This window comes from Cupressus sempervirens, chromosome 5 (assembly GCF_028749045.1).
Source record: "Cupressus sempervirens isolate cs-2001-9-10 chromosome 5, ASM2874904v1, whole genome shotgun sequence".
In the NCBI taxonomy this organism is placed as follows: domain Eukaryota; kingdom Viridiplantae; phylum Streptophyta; class Pinopsida; order Cupressales; family Cupressaceae; genus Cupressus; species Cupressus sempervirens.
The window spans coordinates 215254750-215275221 of record NC_143122.1 but is presented as its reverse complement, the minus strand read 5'-3'; the positions used below and the strand labels follow the sequence as shown (position 1 = coordinate 215275221).

The window sequence follows — 20472 nt, the reverse complement described above, 5'->3', positions numbered from 1 at the left end:
AGTGCCAGTTTTGGTCGGCACCTGAAGGTGCTGAGTGCCAGAAAAAATAGGTGCTGAGTGATAGATAGAAAATAGGTGTCGAGTTAGCTCGGCACACAAAAGGCAATGCTCAGCACAGGAAGGAGGATGCAATAGATACCAAGTTAGCTCAGCACTCAAAGAAGACAATGGATGCCGAGTAAGGTTGGCTCCAACTAATAAAATTTATAACTTAGAAACAATCTAATGTGAATGCTTTCACGATTAAAACCAGAGAGCCGAGCTTTAACCTTTCAACCAAGTTTCTCAAATGCAATGAATAGAAGATGAAGATAGATTCAAGTATGCTTGCTTGCTTTCTATTCAATCTTTCATTAAACTATTACAAAATCTGGGAGCATTTGGCTTCAACCAGAAAATCCTAAAATAACCCTAAACTGATAATGCTTCAAACTTCAATAAACTTTTAAACCTTCAACTCTAATGGCTGCATACAAAGGTGCCTGGAGCAATCACTGCTTCAATAGGACAAATCCAAACAACAACAAACTTACAGAGTGAACAAGGAAAATACGTGCAACTGTAGGCACAAACTTCTTTCCTTCTTCCTTCTCTGCTTAGCTCTGCAACTTCTCTCTTATCTACTTGATCTGCAAACTCTGCTGAATGAATGAATAAAAGTCATATCTTTCAGTTTCTCCCTCTTTTCAGAATTTGAAAAAACTCACCCACCATATTTATGTCTTCTGTCTGTTCTGCTGGTCGTCAAGTGGTAGGTGGGCGTTTGGCTCGAGGGGCAAATGTCAACTGCCGTATTAAATATTCCAACAACAGTTAGGATCTTTCTTGCCACTCACTATTTGAAAACATTATTTTCTTGCCACTCATTAGCAATAGACATTAACCCAAATTTGACAATTGTAGCTTAATTCAATAGCTTAGACTACAAAGTGAATATTGTATCCAATATTTATCACCTAAAGAAATTTAGTTCAGATTTAACCTACCTCATTTGTTGTACCTAAAAAATTAAAATTTATGCCTTTACTAATTACCATGTGGCAGGTCACAAAAGAAACAAAAATCATTCTTGAAGAAGCAGTTTCAGTGTTTTTCCCACTAATTCATGATAAAAAAAACCTACAAAACATTGGGACCCAATATGACATGGAATTCTGAAAAGAAAACTCCACGACTAAAAGAAAAATTGATGTTTTCCTTCATGCTAAAATAGCAGTTGGATTGGATTCAATACGCAGTTACAAATGGGCTAAACATGCAAATTACAAGTGGATTGGATTCAATACACAGTTACAAATGGGCTAAACATGCAAATTACAAGTGGATTCCCACAATTTTCATTCAGTTCAAATAAGACAATTAAAATTACTTTCTCTCTCCATTAATTAGAGTCTCTGTGTGTTTTACTATTTGTTTCAATAAGCCCATTTGAGTAAGAATAATAGGGCAAGAGTAGTTCCAAGAGGGAGAGCATTAGACATGCAGGTCATGAGAAAGCAAAGAAGGGTGATCTTTGCTATGAACGAGCCATGCCGACCTGATCTTAACCCAGCTAAGCCCGACGACGAGGTCTGATCACATTTCAACATTCGAACCCAAGCATTGTTACCATCGAGAATGAATCAGCACATAAGCACATGAATTATCCAAATATCGATAATGGAGGCAGGAGGAGAAATGATTTTTCTAAGCACACCATAAATTAATGAATAGACTGAGAAGACTGAAAAACCCTAGATTAAGAAGAGGGTGAGTCTGACAGCAAGGATTGTGTACTACTTTTTCGACCAACATATAGAATGAAGTGTCATTTGACGCCATACCTAGTAGGGGTAAAGAATGATCTGGTCTTTGTGAGTTGCAGTAGTAAAAGCCTGGAGAACTTCGGCGCCTTATATTAAAACACCCAACTCATGACTTTTTTTGTAATCTATCCAACACATGCCAAAGGAAAACAACAAAAATAGCTCTGAAATAGTTTCAGTGAAAGACATTTTTTTATTTTGCTTCAATGCCCTCTCGCCTAAATCTATGAGCATGGGTTGTAGAGCTTTCCACATGGATCATCTGCATGGGGGAAACCATGCAAGAAGCCATTTGGCAATTGCAAGTGCGGGTAATTGGCATCGAAGAAAAGTTTGTCCGAAATGCATATATTTTCTGCCCTAGGAACTAGGTATTTCTGATGCGACCACATTAGGATGGTGCCTTTTTGAGCATAGAAACCTTTGCAAGTATTCAAAAGGTACCCGAGGAAGAGGACACTTGTGAAATTGGTTAGAGATGGATAAAACTCATGCTGCTTTTGCTTAGGTACTTTGCAAATTAACATTGCCAAAGCACTAATGACCATACGTTATTGGCTCTTTGCCAAAAATTTAATAACGAATTATATCTAACCCTAGGCAAATAGTTCTGCCATGCAATGGCAGGAACTAAAAAGTGAAAGCTTCGTTTAATGTCTTGATCTATTAAACATTATTTAGTAAATGGTGATAAAATTGTCACCTTTCAGATTATAACAACATTCATGGAGTTTTGAATACCATTTAAATAATGCTTGCACCAAGAACATGTGCGAGTCTATAGTCGATAGTTTCTCAAGATCAACCATTTTGAAAATGTGTCAACAAGCTACCATATATGATGGATTGCATGGTGATATAATTTTTAACATTTGGTGACATGGTTGTTTACAACTTGAAAAGCATTTCAATGGTTGTTTACAACTTGCAAAGCATTTCATCCTCCTTCCTTTTTTTGGAGCTTAAATGATGCAACAAAAGCCTAAATTTGTTTTTTCCCTTGATTGAGATCAAATAGTTGAACTAAATTATTAGGATTAGAATTTTTTAGTTTTATATTTCAATAGTGTATTTATGTTAAATAGGGATTTCATTTTAGAATGAAGAAGGAAGAAGCTTGTATGGTACCATTTCATATTTGTCCCTCTGAATTCTTGGATCAGTTCTAGTGCATTTCAATTAAAATGAAAATGTCTTTTATCACTTAACTAATCAAGTATATCTTTCATTTCCATTTTCTTTGTAATGGTATCAAATAAGGCATAAATAAATATGTAGGCTAAAATCCTGAAATATAGTTTTCTAGTCTTTATGATATAATTTTGCATCAATCATTTGTTTTGGGAAAGGATCGCAAATACAATTATCTTTGTCTTCTATTCATTTTAATTACATGGCAATATGACATTTATCCCCACCATGGTGGTTTTGTTTATTGCCAAATACTGTGATTATTTCTTTTAGAAACTTATTTGTTCAAAACATTTTGATTTCTATTCTTTGTTGTGTGCTTAATTTGGAAATGTTTGAACATTGTTGAAATGGGTTCTTAAGACAATTTTCTTGAAAAATTTTGAAGCCTTTACAACTAGTCCATTTTGTGAATATCCCGCAACTATAGAGCATTTCACAAAATGAATTTTCTTTAGAGTCATTCTGTCAAACAATTTATTGGCCTTGGTTGTACTTCCACATTTTGCATACATGTGTACCAGAGAAATTGCAACATCCTACGAAATTCCTCTGTTTATCTATAAGGGTCATAACAAGATTACATCTTTATAAAATTTATGAGGCATTTCCCTTCTAGAATTAGTTTTTGAGTCATGGATGGTTGTCAAGTGATGAGGAGAGGGCATTGAGTAATCTTCAAATCTATTTATCTCATTATCTTTTTATATAAAACCATTACCATTACCATTCCTTCAGTCTGTCATGACATAAAAACAAATCATTTACACTTCTTGCAAATAACAATAGAGAAAAACCAATTCATGTTCAATGTTATAACCTTCCTGACAGAGATCAAAAACCGATAGAAGGAAACATAAAGACTTGATAAAAATACATTTCGTTTAATGTCAAAGCCAACAAAACATCAATGGCTCTCTGGTTAAAACCAGAGAGCCCAATTTCCTCTCACAACCTATTCCTTATTCCTCTAACCACTCTGTCAATCTCTCCCCGCTATTACAATAATGTCTTTCTTTTAAAGACAACTTGAAACAATTACAACCGTTTACCTTCCCGTGTCCCTTCCTATCCATATTCAGATTTTCATTACAAATTTCATATGATCCCGATTCAATAACATAATAAATAGACCATTTCACATTATGGTTCCAATGACTTAATAAATAAATCATTTCGAAGATGAATTTAAACAATATAAAATTAATAGAGGGAGGTTGCACCATTGAGATAAGATATAGTTGTATTTGATTATAAACTTAGAACAACTTAGCTCTTTTCTAATATTGCATAACACAAAATAGTTGTAGATTTTTTTATGATTTGAAAAAATGATTGAACTCGTCAAACATGTTGCATCTTCCCAACATATCTTAACACTTTCCATATATTAATCATAGTAATTTTGCATACATTACCTGTTTGATAGCTTACATGATGTTATTAGTCTTTCCTCATCATGAATTACCTAACATATCAATCAAGGACAACAAATTTAGTCATATTAAATAATTGTTTTCCATATGGAAATGGTTCTAAGTTATTTGAAAAAAAGAGGGACCTTATTAGAAAAATTAGAACATTCCCCTTTTTCGGCAACGGGTGCATGAATCATCTTTGTGCCCAAGCAATTGGTCTGGAACTCAACCTGGAAATAGTCTACCTGTCAATTTTTATAGATAATATGACTGGGATGCTGATCTAGAATCAGAAATAGGAAAATGGGGCGTAAATCGCACAGAAATTAATGACTACCAGTGCACATCATGTTCAACACATGTGTGCATGGTCTGCAATATGGGATTGAGCTGTGGGAAGGTATTTGGTGCTCACATGATAATTCATGGTTGCCAATGGAATCAAATCGAATTCTACAGAGGCTTCATTGTCATCCTCCAGCTCATTAACATTAATTATTAATTGAAGAGAATATTCCACACAAATATTACCTATAACAAAATCGTATATGAAAATTCATATATACGGTTGTCAGCCTCAAGATTTAAGGGGGAATTTATGAACACATTATTTATATAGCTAAGACTATATTGAATTATAACCAATATATTTAAAACTAATATAAATAATTAGTATTTTTAATATTATAATTATAAAAACTAACATATATATACATGTGTGTGGCATTCTTTATATCGTTACAAATAGATTTGATAATATATGTCAAAGAAATAGAATAAATTCATTGTATTGTTATTTTGACAATCATCAATATTATGAATAATCATTTATTTCTATGTTATTGCCTTGAATATACAAAGGGTTTCTAAAGTGTAATTAAAGAGAAGCTCAAGTAAAATTCACTCAATGGTTTTCCCAATTGAGGGTGGGAGTCAGCATTATGTACATCTTTGTGAAATGGACTTCGACCTGTAAACGTTGAGGGAACTTCAATTGAGGATTGGTATCTAAGAAACTTGATTATATGTGAGGTCTACTTCTTAAACCTAAAGATAATCTCTATCATTATCATTATCAAAGTGTATAATATTATCAAGGAGGGGATTTTATTAATCTAACCTAGTGGATCTTAACAATGGAAGGGTGGGGATCAGCATCCCGTAAATCTTCTTGAAATGGGTTTGAACCTATAAACTTTGAGGGAGTCCACAGATTGTGTATAGGCAACTTAGATAATATCTATAACATTTGGATTGTATGAACTCGTGGGTGATCCTGTTTCAGCCAACCCCTTTTTTTGTGAATATGTAACTTTATTGTATTTTTTTTTAATATAAGGAAGGGGTCCTATTCATCAAAAAAATGTCTAATATGAATATTAGAATTCATTTAAAACACATCAATCATGATGGACTTGGAAATGGGACATTACAATTTGTATGTGTATCGCTTTTTCCTCAACATAGTTATATCTATAACTTTTGTTTCTAGAAATTTATAATTATTTTTATTTTAAAATTATTAGTAGATTTTGAAACCTTAGGAAAATTTAGAGAAACACATATAGAAAACTTTGGGAAAAACTTAAATATTAATTAATTGTGTATAGGTATGGCTCAATTTTTCTATTTTAAAATATTACATATTATATGAACTTTAGAAATTGTTTAACAATATATACTTAAATTTATTTTTATTAAACATGTGTACTCATGAACACAATGCCCTTCTCAATGTTTCCCTCACACACACACGCACACACACACACACACACACACACACACACACACACACACACACACACACACACACACACAATCTCTCTTTCACTCTCTCCCCTCTCCTTGAGACTATTTTATACATCGCCCACCCCCCTCCACCAACTCCCCCTTAATATTTTCACACTCCCTCCATCTCTCTCCCTCCATTTAAGGCTCTCTTAAAAATTCTCTCAATCCCCTTATTATTTTCTTAACTCTCTCGCAATCCCCTTTCTTATTTTCTTAACTCTCTCTCTTATTTTCTTAACTCCCTCTTAATCCCCTTACTCTCTCTCCACCTCTCAAGATGTTCTCTCTCTCTACCCAACCCTTAAGAGTCTTTTCAATCTCTCACGCTCCTCTTCATTAATTTGTTTACTCCCTCTTAATCCAATTAAGACTCTCTCCATACTTGTATTATCATATTAATTACACTTAGTTGTAATTTATATTACTAATTGATCTTTATTTCAAGAAAATGTGGTTGAATCATGATTAGATTATTGTGTGCATGTATGGCATCTCATATAACCCCATTCTAAACCATTAGATCCTACATCTTCATATTTTTACTATATATCACATATGCATGACTAATGCATCTTGCATCACACATGCTAAAAGTATATAATCATCATAAATACATCATATTTTACATCACACATGTGCATAGTACACAAAAAAGTATTGAAATCATCTGTGTCCTTATAATTCTTCTTCATATTTCTTACACTCTCTTAATTCCCATAAGACTCTCTCTCTCTCTCTCTCTCTCTCTCTCTCTCTCTCTCTCTCTCTCTATCGCACACACACACACACACACACACACAACTCCACTCTCTCCCTCTTCTCATTGTTATATCCATCATTTATATTTGTACATGTATAATTTTAGACTTCAATATTTGTTTATAGTTAATAACATAGTTTTATATTAAATAAATATTTTCACTTTACAGGCACATGTAATGTATCGACTTATTTTTTAACATTTAACACATGTTACCCCTAGATGACCACATATAATCACACGTATGCACATCTTGGCAATACACCCTAGGGTGACACAACTTGGGATGATGCACCTCAAGGTCACACACTTGATGCACCTCATATACTATACATTCATAGTATATGTTAGTCATTGTGTTTATCATTGCACCAAAAGATCAACTGATTAACACCCCATACAACCACGTGGCTTATAGAATAGAGGAGGTGGTTAAGTTACATTGTGAATCATGAAGGGGAATATTGGTAGTTAGTCCAACAATCCCCCTCAATGTTTCTTAAGGAGATTCAAATTTGACAAAACTCTAATGCCACTTGTTATCAATATAGTGTTTGCCATCATGTTTTCCATTACGTCAAAAGATTGAATTATTAACACCCAATACAACCGCATGACTTATAGAACATAGGATGCAGTTAAGCCAAGACATTAATCCAAAAGGAGAATGTTGGCGGTTAATCCAACAATATATTCCAATTTTCTATCATAAAGATTGGTTGATTGTGAGATGTTATTAGTAGATCTCATGAGAGTATACAAAGCAAAATATATAGCACACATGAGTTTTAAGTTGAGTGCACGCATGAGTTTTCATAGTTCTTTTACACCATCAGTTATAGAGCATATTTTTCATGAGTTAAGAGATGGGGTCTTCGTTGATGTGGACCCTTAGCCATGATCCACATCTGTGTCTCTAAGGATATCATCAAATGAGAGGTCTTCCCAAATTACACAAAAATGGTCTAGGTGAGTGCATATCAAGTTACATAGCACCATTCCTGAGAGAACTTCCATGATATACCCTCAATTCCTTGTAGCATATGGTTGTTATCTTAATAACAACTAGATTCTATTATATTCTACACAATAATCATACATTGAGATATGTTTGGGTCTCAAAGTCAATTATATATATATCTTCCTATTGATTTTGGTCTGGGGTATGATAGAGTAGCCGATTGCAATCAATATCATAAGTTTGATTGAGTTCTACCTTCTCACCAAATAGTTGGTATGGGAGAGGACTCTAGCAATGACACCATCAATGGTTTCTACCACTAATGGAGTTATCATTTCTTCCCAAAGGGAAGTAGAAACAAGATCAAGAAAATTGCATCTATAGCCAATACCATAATGTCTAACAACTTGATAGATATATTTTGATTATTTAACTGGGAGGCTCTTCCTCCATATTTTTAGAGAATTTAGTAAAGTTGGTTAGGGGTGATAAAAACTTGTAATTGCTCCTTTTAGAGTTGTTTACTTAATAACTATTTGTGCTTGTCTTGTTTGTCTTGGAGCGAATGGCTTAGACATCATACACCAAGGCTTGATTCCTAGACTATCTATAACTTAGTATGTGATATTTAAGAGTGGCCATCCTCAAATGAGCCTTAGACTGTTTTCTATGTACTATTTAATTTCTTCCAAATAAATTTGTATCTTCTCTTTATATATGTGTACGCACGTGCATGTTGTGCACCTCCTGCAGTCACTTCATTTCATTCTTTTAAATATCATCTCTTTGCCACATTCTATCAACCGTTGTTTTGCACGCATCAATCTGAGAGCAAATTCAACCAAGTATTTTTTCAATGAAACCCTTCATTATGTTTTGGTGGATGTTGAAAACAATTATGATGATGACATGGGTAGGGAGGCGACTGTTTGTATCAGGATGCATTTCTATGAGCAGCTTCTTAATCATCGTTCATGACTTTTTTTCAAAAGTCCCCATATGGAAATTTGGAAATTGCATTTGTTTAATAGTTTCACAAACTCTTCTAACATTTCTCACAATGATCTTCTGGTCATTTTCTGTCAAACATGTGCTCTCTTCACCGCAATTCATTACGCTTATCTGCAATGTACATTTTCTTGTGTAGCATGCATTTATCATGCACGTCTCGTTGTTTAGTTATAATATTTTCATGGCCCTTTGCTAAATTAATTAAGTTGTCGATGACATATGACTTATCTCAATCAGTGATTTGGCACTAAGACATAGCTTTTTCCAATTCACTGATAACACGCTCTTCATGTTCAACGTCTAAGAATCTTACGATACTTTCAAAAGTTTGCAAAGAGACTGATGTTAATTTTTAACATCCAAGACTCTTCTTTGTAATCAGCTACTTTCAAATATATAGTATTTGGTGTTGCCATCCATCTTTACATGTGCAAAAGGAACACTTGGCAAACCTCGCTAACTTTCATTGGTGATAATGCCGAAGCCATAGATATATGATGAGCTCGCAAATGTTAAACTTTCTCTTTGATGTTAGCTTCATAACTTCTATCGAAAATTAGGCCTTAAATTATCCCAATACTTGATATAAGGAACGAAGGAGGAAGTTCACAAATAAGTTTCCATATATTCGATGAATTAAAATATCCCCAACTTTTATAAAGTGTGCCAGCTTTTGATGCAACTTCTCCACATTGTATATAGATTTAGCAAGTTTGATAACTTTGCAATGTGGGTGAACTATCGATTTCTCCAATAAATGTGTGAATTGAAATCAGCCTTTTATTATTTGGAGGCAATGGCTTTTTAAAGAATCCTGTAAACTGAATGTAAACTGAATGAACATTGATGAAGAAGTGGACAACCTTGCATTATGTTTAAACAGATGGTATAAATATTACATATTAAGATTTGATTCATAGTTTAAAAGTATTAAATAGTCAAAGTTGACTTTAAGCACTTTAAAATTTCAAAGAACTGTTGTCAACCTATAATTTCTTGATTTTACATATAAATATAGTACAATCATAAATTGTCACTCTATTATCATGTCTTATTGATACTACCAAGGTACACGAAGGGAGAATGTGTTCATATAGATTGAAACAACATAAATTTTCTCCAAGATGATAATAGGTGTACAATTTTCAAATGATTGGAGATGTTTTCAACTTGAAGATTCCCATTTCAAAGGTTCTAGTGGAATTTTTTTTGGAATTGGTCATGGTTAAAATTAGGGTTAACAAGATGTCAAATGTAGTAATACAATCAAGGTATTAACACATGAAATTAGATAGATAAATAATACAACTTGTGTTCTCATACCATAAAATGAATTAAAGGAAAATAATAATAAATAATTCAAATAACTGATCAAAAAAAAAAAAATCAAATAATTCATGAATTTCCTTGTCATTGACCCAACATGCATCCCAACAACCTAAATAATCAAAACCCAAACTCCATACTAGTTAAAACTACCTCATGATTACAGAAGATGACCTAGTCCTTGAGCACCCTAAATTCACAAATCTTACATTGAGCTTTCAAATCATTTCCATTGCACCTCTCCTACTTATAACTAAAGCTTCAGAACTACATTATAAAATATGATACTACATCAACATACTTTTTGTCAAGGTGTCCAAATCGGCCCTAAAAATATTGTGAATCTAATAATTGAATAAATTGAATATTGTGATGTTGCATAACACAATTGGTTTCTTTTCAGAACTATAAGTTACATTTTATTCAAACATGATTAGTCATCCCTAATAACAACTTTAAGTGCACTCTAACCCAAGGAGTACAAAATAATAATTTTGCAAGGAAAAAGAGAAAGTGGAGGCCTCTATTGCTTTTGATAACTGGGTGCACAACAAAATTAGTGTCATTAAATAGGCAGCAGAAAAACTGATATGCAAAGTGAAGTTGAGGGTAGGAAGAGGTTGGATGATGACATTCTAGGACAAATGCGGATGATGACATTCTGGGACAAATGCAGGAGTTGAAGAAAGTCATTGGGGATAGTGATAGGCAAATCCATGAGCTGGTGCAAAAGTTGATAACTGGTAAAAGCAACAAGGACATTGAATGCATCGAGAACAAGGACTGGCGAGGATGAAGAGCGATGAGAGGAAGCTTCGGGTGCAAAATAAGGAGGGACAAACTGAATAAGAACAAATTGAATGATGTGTCGAAGAATAAAGAGGAGGATCTCAAGGCAACAAGATCCAGATGACCAAACTTCTAAAGGAATTGACTTAATCTTCATCCATTATATTTTGTAATATGATACTTTCATATTTGAGACTTTTTTAAATCAACTTTTACCTAAATCCAAAACAACTTTAGAATCATAATTCTATTGTTAAAAGTAACATTAATGCTATCAATTTTCATAATTTAAAAAACCATAGTTATAGAGATATATTATGGTCGACAATTTCCAAGGCTTTACGCCCTCTGCCGACCCGTGTGAAACGAAAGAAATAGGAAATGAAGAAAAAGGCCAATGACCTAAACCTCTTGAAAAACATGCTTCCAACCCCTCGGAGATGACTTCTTCCGTGGTCTGCTAAGAAATAATAAATGCAATAATATGGTTTTTCCACAGAACTAAAATTTCAAGCCTAACCATACATTTTCATGGATTCCTTACGTCTTTTACAAAGACTTTCACTCCAAGCCTCCTTCCTTTTACTTTCCTGGTTCTCGTACGCTGTTGAATTTAAATTTATTATATAAACAGAGATTCTTTTGTGAGACATTTAGATTTTCTTCATACTAAAATATTCTAAACAGAGATTCCTTTGTGAGACATTTAAAATTCATTCATACTAAAATATTTTAAACAAAGATTCTTTTGTGAGACATTTAAATTTTATTCCTAAATATTGTGATTTTTGTTGGAATATTTAATATGGTAGTTCATGTTTGCCCCTGGAGCCAAACGACCACCTACCACCTGACAACTAGCAGAACAGACAGAAAACATAAATACGGTGGGTGAGATTTTCAAATCAGAAAAGAGGGGGAAAATGGAATGTGAAAAAAGGAATGATTAGAAGTTGCAGAGGAGAGCAGAGCAGAAGAAGGGAGAAGAAAAGAAGTTTGTGCCTGCAGTTGCACGTGTTTCCCCTGTTCTCTCTGTAAGTTGTTCTTTGGATTCGTCCTGTTGAAACAGTGATTGCTCCAAGCATCATTTTATGCAACCTTAGAGTTGCAATTTTAAAGGTTTTTTGAAGTATTAAAGTTGTTTGAAGTTTTACTAGTTTAGGGTTATTTTAGGATTTTCTAGTTGAAGCCGAATGCTCCTAGATTTTGTAATAGTTTATATCAAAGATTGAATAGAAGGCAAGCAGGCATACTTAAATCCATTTCTCTTCCCTTGTATGTTGCATTTGAGTAGTTTGTTTGAAAGGTTAAAGCTTTGGCTTTCTAGTTTTAATGGTGAAAGCATTCACGTTGAATTTCTCTAAGTTATAATTTTTCTAGTTTGGAATAGAACACTTGGCATCCTCTTCACTTTGTTGTGGGTGCTGAGCATTTCCTTTGTGAGCCGAGCTCACTCGGCATCCATTAGTGCCGAGCATTTGTTTCCGTGCATTTTCTATTGTGTGTCGAGCTCACTCGGCACTTGTTGCCTATCACTCGGCACCATCAAGTGCCGAACAACCTACCACTCGACACCATCAAATGCTGAGCAATCTGTCATTTGGCACCTTCAAGTGCCGAGTAAAATTTTAGGTTTAGGGTTGTGAGTATTAAATTAATTTTTTAATATATTTCTCACATGGTATCAAAGCTTTGAGGCCCCACATCCATAGTGAGTTAGGGCATTTGTTTTCTTGGGATATTTGACATGGCAGGAGATGCAGGAAAGATATGGCAGCAGCCACCATCCTTTAATGAAAAAAATTATGATACATGGGCAAAGAAAATGAAAACCATTATGGTTGCAAATGATTTGTGGGAGTTTTTTGTTAATGGGTTCAATGATGTGACAGACCCAACTCAGTATGTTGCTCTCACAAATGCATAGAAGACTCATTTAAAAGAGTCAAGGAGGAAAGATGCAAAGGCATTAAGTCTTATTGAAGCAACAATGATAGAGACAATTTTCCCAAAGATTGCAGCTGCAAATTATGCAAAGGAAGCATGGGATATCCTTGAGACAAATTTCAAGGGAACTGATAAAGTCCATACTGTAAAACTACAGAACATAAGGAGGGAGTTTGAGAGCCTTCAAATGAAGGAAAATGAATCAATTGCAGACTTCAGTTCAAGGACCTCCAATGTGATTAACCAACTGAAGTCAAATGGAGAAGACCATCAAGAGCAGAGGATAGTGGAAAAGATATTGAGGATTTTACCTCATAAATATGACAATTTGGTCATGACCATAGAAGAGGCAAAACACCTCACTGTTTTGACAATGGATGAGTTAATGGGTACACTTCAAACCCGTGAGAATAGGATCAATAGATCCACATCTTCTTCTTCCCAAGAGTAAGCATTCAAGGCTCAGTCAAATCCAAGAGGAAGGGGGAGAGGAAGAAATGGCTCAGGTAGAAACTCAAGAGGTAGAGGCCGAGGAAATGGAAGACAAAGAAATGTTGTAGCAGAAAGCTCAGGAAGAGCAGATGGAGCAAGTAGCTCACAAACTACCTCAAGAGGAGGTAAGAAAAACTACAACTCAAATAAGAGTAATGTAGAATTCTAATACTGTCATAAATATGGGTATTATGCAAATGAATGTTGGAAGAAGCAAAAAGATCAGTCAGAACAAGTAAATGTGGCTGACGTGAATATGAAAAGTGAAAACATTACCTTCATCATGTGTAATGTTGGTGAAGAAGGAAGCTCTGAGGTTTGGTACCTCGATAGTGGATGTAGCAACCACATGAGTAGTAATGAAACCTTGTTTTCATTCATTGACAAGAGTTTCAAATCAGAAATTAAGATGGGTAACAATGGAACCCTACCATTTGTGGGCAAAGGATCTATTATGGTCCACACCAAGAAAGGTGAGAAGAAAGAAATACAAAATGCGTATTTTGCCTCTGGTATGAAGCACAATTTGATGAGCATTGGTCAGCTCATTCAAAATGGATACAAAGTGCTAATAGAGAATGGCATGTGTGTCATTCATAAAAAAGATGGGAGCAAGAACTTACTTGCAGCAGTTCAAATGACAAAGAACAGAATGTTTCCCTTGAGGATTGAGACATGTTTCTCATCTCAAGTTAGTGCTACACCTCCCACACAATCAGCTCTAAAGAGTGTGATTGAAGACCCCTCATAGCTATGGCACCTCAAGTATGGTCATCTTGGCTATGCTGGTTTAAATTTGTTATCAAATAAAAGAATGTTAGATGGTTTGCCACGTATAGGAAATTCATGTGACAAGTGTGAGGCTTGTATTTTGGGTAAGCAACATAGGTTTCCCTTTAATTCTAAAAATTCTAGGAGGGATAGGTATCCATTAGAGTTAGTGCATACCGACCTAGTCAGTCCTATGCAAGTTACTTCCATTGGGGGGAGTACTTATTTTATAACATTCATAGATGATTTCAGTCATAGGACATGGGTGTATTTCTTAAAGAATAAATCTAAAGCATCTGATAAATTTGTAGAATTTAAAGCCCGGGCTAAAAGAGAATGTGGACACTATATCAAGGTCCTAAGGTCAGATAGAGGAGGGTAGTATACCTCCAATTCTTTTGTAAACTTTTGCAGGAAACATGGCATAAAGGAAGAGCTCACAGCCAGCTATACACCACAGCTGAATGGAGTGGCTGAAAGAAAGAACAGGACCATTGTTGAAATGGCAAGGAGCATGATGAAAGAGAAAGGTCTCCCAATTGAATTTTGGGGAGAGGCTGTGGCAACAGCAATTTACCTAATTAATAGGTTTCCTACAAAGGCAGTCTATGAAAAAATTCTAATGGAAGCATGGTCACAAGGAAGATGGATAGTTGAACACCTAAGGGTGTTTGGATGTGTCGCATATGCACATTTGTCTAAAGAGAAAATGCAAAAATTGGATGACAAAGGTGTGAAGTGCATCTTCACAGGGTATAGCTCAGAATCAAAGGCATACAGATTGTATGACCCATTGAACAACAAGATGACTCTTTCAAGAGATGTAAAATTTCTTGAAAATCAGTCTTGGTATGGTCAAACTGATGAGTCACCAAGCACTTCAAGTAAAGTACCAATTATGAGTGAAGAAGACATTGATGAACAACAACAAGAAGGAGAAAATAGAAGAAAAGGCAAGCAGGTTCAGTCATTGTCGAGCTCCTCTAGGCATGACCGAGTGTCAATGTCGAGTAACAGTGAAGACCGAGCTAGTCGGCAATGCAGCAATGGTGAAGACTCTCCTCCCTATTACCAAGAAAGACCAAGAGTCTTAGAGAGATATACCAAGATGAAAGGTATGAAGATTATGATGAGAGTGTTAATTTTGCATTATTTTCTCATAGTGATCCAATATATTTTGAAGAAGCTATTAAGGAGAAGAAATGGTGTAAGGCCATGAATGAGGAAATAGATGCTATATAAATAAATGAGACATGGGAGCTAACTGAATTGCCTCCCAAGAAACATGTGATTGGAGTGAAATGGGTCTACAAGACCAAATGCAATGTTGAAGGCAAGATTGATAGGCATAAGGCAAGGCTGGTAGTCAACGGCTACAAATAGCAGTATGGAAGAGATTATGATAAGACATATGCCCCGGTTGCAAGAATGGAAACCGTACATGCTATCATAGCAATTGCAGCTCAGCACAAATGGAAGGTATACCAAATGGATGTGAAGTCTGCCTTCATGAATGGTGTATTGAAAGAAGAAGTATATGTGGAGCAGCCACCTGGTTATGAAGTTGCAGGTGAAGAGAACAAAGTATATAGATTGAAGAGAGCTCTTTATGGGCTCAAGCAAGCTCCAAGAGCATGGTATAGTAGAATTGACTCATATTTGATGAGCAATGGCTTTAGCAAAAGCAATTGTGAGCCTACTCTCTACATCAAGGCAACAAATGGTAATGTATTGATTGTTGTCTTGTATGTAGATGACTTGATTTTTACTGGTAATGATAAGGCTCTAATTGGTGAGTTTAAAGAGGTCATAAAAAGTGAATTTGATATGAAAGACCTAGGTCTCTTGAAATACTTTCTAGGCATAGAAGTAAAAAAAATGCATGATGGCATTTTCATCTCTCAAGAAAAATATGCAGGGCACATCTTGGATAGATTTAAAATAGAAAATAGTAAGGCAGCCCCCACACCAACAGCAATAGGTCTAAAGTTGAGCAAGGAAGACTCTAGCAAGAGAGTGGATCCAACATTATACAAGAGTATGGTTGGAAGTTTAATGTCTTTGACTACAACTTGGCTAGACCTAACGTATGCAGTAAGTCTGATTTCTAGATTTATGAAAACACCAAAGGATTCCCATTGGTAAGCGGGAAAGAGGATCCTAAGGTATGTGAAAGGTACCAAGGGATTTGGAATTTTGTATACTACAAATGATGATTTCAATTTGGTTGGTTATACTGATAGTGATTAGGCTGGAAGTATAGATGATAGGAAGAGCACTTCCAGATACATGTTTCATATGGGATCGGGTGCAATTTCATGGGCATCCAAGAAGCAACCTATTGTTGCTCAATCTACAACAGAGGCTGAATACATAGCAGCAAATGCAATAGCATGTCAAGCAATTTGGCTAAGGAGGATCTTGACAAATTTGAATGAAAGGAAAGAGGATGGAACCACAATTTATTGTGACAACATCTCATCAATTGCATTGTCCAAGAATCTCATCTTCCATGGAGAAGAAAACACATAGAAATCAGATATCACTTCATCAGATAGCTGGTGAAAAATGGGGATATCAAAATAGAATTTTGTAATTCTGAGCAGCAGCTAGCAGACATATTTACTAAGCCTTTAGGCATTGGAACTTTTGTACACCTAAGAGAGTGTCTTGGTGTAGTTGATGTGAATCAGTTGTGATCCTTGTTTTGTTTGGCTTGGGACAAAGGGGGAGTATTGGAATATTTAATACGGTAGTTGACATTTGCCCCTGGAGCCAAACGCCCACCTACCACTTGACGACTAGCAGAACAGACAGAAAACATAAATACGGTGGGTGAGATTTTCAAATCAAAAAAGAGGGAGAAAATGGAATGTGAAAAAAGGAATGATTATTCATTCATTCAGTAAGATCAAGCAGATTAGAAAATGCAGAGGAGAGTAGAGTAGAAGAAGGGAGAAGAAAAGAAGTTTGTGCCTGCAGTTGCACGTGTTTCCCCTGTTCTCTCTGTAAGTCATTGTTTCGATTCATCCTATTGAAGCAATGATTGCTCCAGGCACCATTGTATGCAGCCATTAGAGTTGTAGGTTTAAACATTTTTTGAAGTATTAAAGTTGTTTGAAGTTTTACCAGTTTAGGGTTATTTTAGGGTTTTCTGGTTCAAGCCGAATGCTCCCTGATTTTGTAATAGTTTATATCAAAGATTGAATAGAAGGCAAGCAGGCATACTTAAATCCATTGCTCTTCCCTTGTATGTTGCATTTGAGTAGTTTGTTTGAAAGGTTAAAGTTTTGGCTTTCTGGTTTTAATGGTGAAAGCATTCACATTGAATTTCTCATGTTATAATTTTTCCAGTTTGGAATAGAACACTCGGCATCCTCTTCACTTTGTTGTGGGTGTCAAGCATTTCCTTTGTGAGCCGAGCTCACTCGACATCCATTAGTGCCGAGCATTTGTTGCCGTGCATTTTCTATAGTGTGCCAAGCTCACTCGGCACCTATTGCCTGTCACTCGACACCATCAAGTGCCAAGCAACCTGCCACTCGGCACCATCAAGTGCCAAGAAATCTATCACTCGGCACCTTCAAGTGCCGAGTAAAACTAGCACTCGACACCTTCATGTGCTGAGCAACTTCTAAGTGACAAGTAAAATTTAAGGTTTAGGGTTGTGAGTATTAAATTAATTTTTTAATATATTTCTCACAATTTTGCAATAGAATCAATCTCCCATCACTTTATTGAAGAATCAGGCTTTAATTTCCCCTGATCTTGGAGAATCACGAAAGAATTATGATCCTGCAAATGCAACCCTTGAGAACAGGTGCCATGATATTATGGTCTGCCATTGAAATTCTGCATTTTTTCAAGATATTGCTTTGTATTTTTCACTTACCTAGGGTACTAAAATTGTGGTTTCTTTTCTATGGTCATGTTGAATTAGATGAAGTGGCCTACAGGTGGTGGTAGTATTATGATAGGTGGAAAAGGCCATAGGCTTAATCAATGCCATTGGCACTCCCCAGTTGAGCATTTTATTGATAGGAAAATTTAAACATTTAACTTTTCTTTTCAATTCATAAGCTTGTATACTCGATTTTATGAGTCTGTCAAGGATATAATCTTGAGTGTAAGGCTCCATTAACTTATAAGACTTGTGCTTTCATATTGAATAGCTAAACAAATTTTTTGGAGGACCTCCATAAAACATATAGTATGATTTTTTTTTTATATATAATAATTTTATTTGAAAAAGGAATAGGATCACTTTGAATCAAGTTTTTATTTTATTTTTAGTGCTATAGCTATATGATTTTCATTAAATGAAATTGCACTGGTTCAGATATCCTCTAGAGATTCATATGGTGCATCAAGCAGAAAATGATAGTTTTGCAGTTGATACGATTTTTTATTCTTATGGAAAGCCTAATACATTTCTTGCAAAGGTAACTTGGCATTCCATATATCTATTGTATGTATCCTCTATACAAGTCAGTCATCAAATTTTCAATTCAATGGTAGAAAATAGACTTACAAATATTTTGGAAGCAACAGAAGTAAAGCTCATATCAATCGACCTAAAGGGTTAGAATTCTTCTTTAAAAGATTTTAAGAATTGGAAAAAATATTGAAAGTGGCTACATGTCTGTGAAGGAAAGGTTTCTCTCGTTGACACCATTTTTGATGTATGTGGTGCTTTTATTTTGTTATAATTAGCAGATGAAATTGTCTCCATTGTCGATAAGGAGCCTCTAGAAGAAGCTTTGGGTATGGTTGCTCCTAATGATATTGAAATGGGTAGCAAGGAATATTATCACTACATTAGATCTCTAACCACTCCACCTTGTACAGTAGGAGTCACTTGGAGCATTATTGAGAAGGTTTGTTGTCTTTTTTCTTTATATATATATATATATATATATATATATATATATATATATATATATATATATATATATATATATATATATATATATATATATATATATATATATATATATATATATATATATATATATATATATATATATATATATATATATATATATATATATATATATATATATATATATATAATTGTAGTCTTCTTTATAATTTTTTAGTTTCAAAAGTTCAATATATTTAGAAATAATAATTCATTTTTTTATTAATTGTGATTTATGTTGACTCTACTAGTTGTAAACCTTAAAATATTGGATATTTTTATGTGTAAATGTTTATACCTTCTTTTGTAAATTAATCTTTGTACTAAATAGGTTAGTATAGTCTATAAAGAACAAGTCAAAGCTCTAGAATCAGCCATACATGATGTAAATATCTAATTTTCTACTTTATGCTTGTGAATATATGTTATAGATAAATAAATTTAATAATAAAAAAGTTGCACTTGCACTTCTTATCATATTGTCATAGTAAAAGAAGACTAAGAACATAGGTTGAACATATTTAATAAGCAATTACTTCATTTTTAAATTGTATTTTTTATTAAGATAAGATATTGATTCAACAATCATTACATCATTTCCTATTATGTTGTTTTCTAAATTAAATGAAATATATTTGTATAGTATATATTTTCTAGTTAACTTTGTGATAATATGATCTCCTCATTCTATATTAACTTTAAGATTACTATAGTTAATATTATATGTTATGACTTTTGCACTTATACAAATTGAATGCCCACCCATCCAACCTACAAATGGAAGAATTATGAAAATCTACAATCCTTAGGACAATCCAATCTACAATTATTAGGGTAGTCCTCAATTGCATTGACTGGATACAGTAAGACTAGAAATAAACAAAAATAATAAGTGTGGGCAATATTATCATACACACAAAACTATTGCATTGACATTTGATAATAATTTTAATATTGATATTTATTTGACCTAATTTTTTACAAAAATTAACATTTTGTTATTCAATTAATGTCAATGCTGAAAGCTACCACAACCATATTGAAAGTATTGATAATGTTGTATTAAATAGGAACAAAACAAGATGAAAGAAATAATACATTAGATCTCTACAATTGTTATAATTATGTTACATTATTTTTACAACATTTATTCTTTGTATGACTTGATAATTGCACTTTACTATACTTCATGGTTGTGAAATGTTAAAAGAAAAATGAGAGTATAAAGTTATTGTATTTGACAATAGTAACACTCTTTAAATTTTTAGAAGTATAATAAATATGTGTAG

At 34.1% G+C, this 20472-nt stretch overlaps 1 protein-coding gene across 1 annotated transcript in view; it reads left to right on the top strand.

Annotated features, from left to right (window-relative positions):
- Window positions 1–19992, top strand: part of LOC149555189 (alpha carbonic anhydrase 7-like) — a 28176-nt gene extending 8184 nt beyond the window's left edge. The window contains exons 2-8 of the mRNA XM_089829249.1: window positions 4702–4814; window positions 17979–18098; window positions 18203–18307; window positions 18600–18702; window positions 18970–19139; window positions 19515–19574; window positions 19930–19992. Of these exons, the coding sequence (XP_089685375.1) occupies window positions 4702–4814; window positions 17979–18098; window positions 18203–18307; window positions 18600–18702; window positions 18970–19139; window positions 19515–19574; window positions 19930–19992 (734 nt within the window). The remainder of the gene's footprint in view (window positions 1–4701; window positions 4815–17978; window positions 18099–18202; window positions 18308–18599; window positions 18703–18969; window positions 19140–19514; window positions 19575–19929) is intronic.
- The last annotated feature ends 480 nt before the right edge of the window (window positions 19993–20472 follow it).